Raw genomic sequence first — 4,918 nt, 5'->3', positions numbered from 1 at the left:
AATATAAATACCTGATCGTTATGAAAAAGAAAAGCTATAACGCTGGTCTACTCGCTGACTTGAGCAGCTCAGTAAAATCGCAGAAACTATTTTGGGAAACTATGAAGAAACTTTCACGGAGGAAAACGCAGCCGCGTCATAACATTACTCTAGATGATTGGTTCCAACATTTTAAGAATGTATTAGAGAAGGACACACATGTAGCTATAGTGGACGTCGTTGATGGGGCTGTGGATGAAAATGCTGATGTTAATGATGAAGGAAATGATGATGATGTTGTTGAACATGTATTAGATAGACCGATTTCGAAAGAAGAAGTCACTCTTGCAATTAGAAAGCTGAAGAACGGAAAGTCTGCTGGTCCAGATGGGCTGATTGGTGAGTTTTTCAAGCATTCGGGTGAGGCTGTGGTGATGTTTTTGGTAAGGCTGTTTAATGTCTTGTTTGATAGTGGTTTTTACCCGGACAACTGGAAGGAATCAATAATCTTGCCTCTGTTTAAGAAAGGTCAGATAAATGACACCAATAACTACAGGGGAATATCACTGTGTGATGTCAGCAGTAAATTATATAGCTCCATAATTAATAACAGATTGCAGGAATGGATTAGCATAAATGATATTACTGGTGAACATCAAGCTGGATTTAAAAAAGATCATTCAACAGTTGACCATATCTTTACACTCCTGGCGGCCATTCAGAAACAGTTTACAAATAACAGAAAATTGTATGTCGCATTTGTTGACTTTGAGAAGGCATTCGATTCGATTTCTAGGAAACTTCTGTGGCCTGTACTTATGAAAAACGGTATTAGAGGAAAATTGCATCGTTGTGTGAAAAGCATGTATTTGGATGTGAAAGCTAAAATAAGATGTGGCGCTAAATTTACTGATGTAATCAATTGTACATATGGGGTAAAACAAGGTGATGTATGTAGCCCTGTGTTGTTTTCGTTATTCATTAATGAATTAGCTTTGGAAGTAATGGAAAATGGAAAACATGGTGTGACATTTGATTTTGTTGAATTTTTCATATTGCTTTTTGCTGATGACATTGTATTGCTCTCCACAACTGTTGTTGGCCTGCAAAGACAGCTAAATAATATGTACAATGCAGCTTCTCGATTGGAGTTGAAAGCTAACATGAACAAAACTAATATTATTGTTTTCCGTAAAGGAGGATATTTAGCTAGTTGTGAAAAATGGAATTATGGTGCAGATAGAGTTGTTGTTGTTAACGCTTATAAGTATTTAGGAATATTTTTTTCCACGAGACTCAGTTTTAATGTTTCCTGTCAAGATTTGGTGAGTAGGGGTAAACGGGCAGTGTTTGGTATACTCCGTGTGTTGCACAAGCTAGAGAGTAGTTCTTACACATTGTTTACAAAATTGTTTGATTCTCAAGTCCAACCGATTGTGCAATATGGTGCTGAGATTTGGGCTTTCCAAAAAGGTACTGAAATAGAAAAACTACACTTATTCGCCATGAAACGATTCCTACATGTAGACATGAGAACACCAAACGACCTTGTGTACGGTGAATTGGGAAGATTCCCAATATATCTAAACTCATATGTAAAGTGCATTACATATTGGCTAAAACTAACAAGAATGGATAATTCTAAGATCCCATGTAAAGCATACAAAGCTCTCTATAATTTAGATTGTAATGGCAAGATTACATGGGCGACGGATGTTAGAAAGTGTTTGTTCTCTCATGGGTTTGCAGATGTATGGTACAACCAAGGGGTGGACAGTATTGGTGGTTTTCTAAAATGTTTCAGACAGCGATTGATAGATTGCAGATGGCAAGACTGGAACGACCATATGCAAAGCAGTGATCGATTTTCTACATACAGATTGTTTAAGACCACAAGCAGTACTGAAGCGTATATAGATATGGAAATGAACAGCTATGTGAAAAGTGCATTAACTAAATTCAGGTTCGGTGTATCGGATCTTGCTGTACACAGGTGTAGGTATAGTGTACGGAGTGAGGAAGATTTGTTGTGTCGTCTGTGTAAATTGGCTGAAGAAAATGAAATACATTTTATGTTCTGCTGTCCTGCACTACGTGACCTAAGAGTATTATTGATAAAGCCAAAATATTATAACCATCCATGTATGTACCGATATACTTTGCTTATGTCTACTGGAAATGTCAGTCAAATATCCAAATTAGCACAATATATTTATCAGGGAATGAAAAGATTAATCACTGTGACATGATCTATGTACACATGTATTACTGTTTGATGTATACAAATTTGGGTCATTTATGAAACACAATATTTGCTATGATTATGTTGTATATGGACGCATACCCTTCAGAAGGGGCTCTGGCCTAAAACTGAATAAACTTTCGTATTCGTATTCGTATTCGTATTCGTATTCTCTCTCTCTCTCTCTCTCTCTCTCTCTCTCTCTCTCTCTCTCTCTCTCTCTCTCTCTCTCTGTATCTCTCTCTCTCTCCTCTCTGGCAAGTTCAACAACAGGGCTACATCGTTGCATATATGTTAGTTTAATTATGTTTGTCACCAACACGCTTTGTGAAATCAGAACTGACCAGCTGTTGTGTGGATTTTAGCGTTGAAGAGAGTTGTCGTCTCCATGGATACGCTTTATTATGAGGGTATTTCGGAAGTTTTTTAATTTGTTTAAATTCATTTATATTTATTCTTTTTGTAACGTAGGATTGTTTTATGGACACTAAAGAAAGGAGTGTGATATAGACCTGTCAGAAAACAAAACAAAAATAAAAATAAGAGAGATTATGATTAAGTTTATGGAATATTTAATTATAGACAAAACGAAACATACACAAGAAAACAAAATCAAAGATAGAGAAGATACACCATAACACCTTCCCTCATTTGCATTTTCTTTTTTTCTCTAATAAGAGTTATTTCCCTCTATGTTGATATGGTTAGACTCTATATTTCCATTCTCCGATGGCAAAAATCAAACAAACAGACAACAACAAAACAACAAAAGACAATCAGTCCAAAGTTATCAAATATGAATTTTCTAGCAACTATATACGGCTGAATCGCAAAAGCAAAGTAAGTTGGTGTCTATGCTTAGGCTATGTGTTATGATTTTGCTCAGAGGCAGAAACAGAATAAATTGAAGTACCTTTGGTCGTGGCAGCCCTCTTTACGTTTGTTGTTCCATTAGCCCAGCATGGTAGCATGCTGAAAAAAGCTTCCCTGAACCGCGACCCGGTCAGACAATACAGATAGAAATTCACCGCGAAGTTGGACAAATAAAGCAACATCAACGAATTATACACCAAGTATTGAAAGGGCGACGTTTCCCCTCTATCGGATATTTTTGAGAAAACGCTGTTGACATAAATCGTTAGAGGAACGCTAAAACAGACGAATGTCAGGGAGACAACGATGACGGTGATTGTTGCGGATGACGTCTTTTTTGCTCTGTCGTCATTCTGAAGACTCTGACCCGCCGACAACTTCTGTGTCGCTCGCCGAGTCGAAGCGGCCAGTTTCCAAACTAGAGCACCGTTACCTCCGACAATGACCACTGAAGGAACAATGCTGTAGATAAACAGGTCCACCCGAGCCCAGATGTCACCCCAGAATTGGGAGTATTCAGCTGAGCGTAAGTCGCAGATTCTTGAAGGGCCTTGTCCGACAAGCTGAAGGTCATACCCGTATATCATGTGAGAGTAGAGAAGACCGATGATGACCGAGACCACACCGATGACGACATAGGACCTATGACGTGTGCAGATGACGCTGACGCGGTGAGGCCAGATGACGGAAGCGGCACGCTGTAGGGTCAGACACACCACCAACCAGGCTGACAGAGTGCCCAACGAGTTGTTGAGCCAGGGAAACAATTTGCAGGCAACAATATGGCGGGAAAAGATATTCACCCCGAAAGACTGCCTCAGCCATAACGTTAACAGCCCGGAGTACAACAAGGAGGTGTCAGTCAACGCCAGAGCTGTCAGATAAACGCTGATGGACGACCAACCGGATCGCAGTCGGCGAAGCGTTGCTATGGTAGCGCAATTCCCGAATGTTCCCAGGATCAGTAAGAGCGGAGGATAGAGCCTCCACAACCACAGATCTGCCACCAACACTGCAGACAGCTCAGGCGGTGGAGACCGAGGAGCAGACAATGAAGAGTTTTCTGGCGGTTCTTCTGTGTTCGGCGAAGAGCCTGCTCCTAAGCTGTTGTTGAATGCCAAGCCATTTACCTCTGCCATGTTTGTTTCCGAAGTTGTCGGTGGTCTTGCTCAGCCCAGGATGAATTGATTTATAACCTAAAAATATTTGACTGTTTCTCTCGTTCCAATTTTTGATGATCTTAGTGAGCCAAGAGTGATTTTATAGAGCTCTGACAATAACTATTTGATAGTTCTCTCCTTCTAAGTTGTCGATAATCTCTGTCAGTCCAAAGTGATTTGATACCTCAAGAATAGTTATTATTGTCTTGTCCAAAGTTCGATGTCACTGATATTTGGTGACAAAGCCGATTATGCAGATATAATACGTTTCTTTTTCTGTGTTTGACAATGTTAATCCTAGCATCTATAGTGGCTCAAAATGTTTATCAAAACTTGTGTTAGTTTTGGGAGTCAATAGATGTAGACTTCTGCGACACTTGCGTTCTCGTATTTTTTTGCCGGATGCATCATAGTGTTTTCTTTCAGTTTGGTACTTTCATTCAGCGTGTTTATCACCATTCGCACAAACGATAAGACGGTGCATGAAAGTAAAACTTAAGTCCTTATTATATAAAATAAAATAAAGAAGTCTTATGTATTTGTCAATATGTCATGTAAAATATATGAACCAAATGCGAATCTAACAAGAGTAAAAACAATCAGCTTTATTGACAAATGTCAGGTTGCAATCATTTTGTGAAAGACATTATAGGTAAATGTTGAC

General features: G+C 39.1%; 1 protein-coding gene across 1 annotated transcript; it reads right to left on the bottom strand.

The window, feature by feature from the left end:
- Positions 1–2,545: 2,545 nt before the first annotated feature.
- LOC138957877 (growth hormone secretagogue receptor type 1-like) lies at positions 2,546–4,578 on the bottom strand. Its single transcript, XM_070328917.1, has one exon. The coding sequence runs from the start codon at positions 4,231–4,233 to the stop codon at positions 3,085–3,087; it is 1,149 nt and encodes a 382-aa protein (XP_070185018.1). The 5' UTR covers positions 4,234–4,578; the 3' UTR covers positions 2,546–3,084.
- Between the last annotated feature and the right edge of the window lie 340 nt (positions 4,579–4,918).

This window comes from Littorina saxatilis, unplaced genomic scaffold, assembly GCF_037325665.1.
Source record: "Littorina saxatilis isolate snail1 unplaced genomic scaffold, US_GU_Lsax_2.0 scaffold_1857, whole genome shotgun sequence".
In the NCBI taxonomy this organism is placed as follows: Eukaryota; Metazoa; Mollusca; class Gastropoda; order Littorinimorpha; family Littorinidae; genus Littorina; species Littorina saxatilis.
This window is presented reverse-complemented; position numbering and strand designations above follow the sequence as displayed.

Bases quoted from the DNA above. Each gene is read 5' to 3' on its own strand.
- LOC138957877 (XM_070328917.1), bottom strand. From the start codon at position 4,233: ATGGCAGAGGTAAATGGCTTGGCATTCAACAACAGCTTAGGAGCAGGC.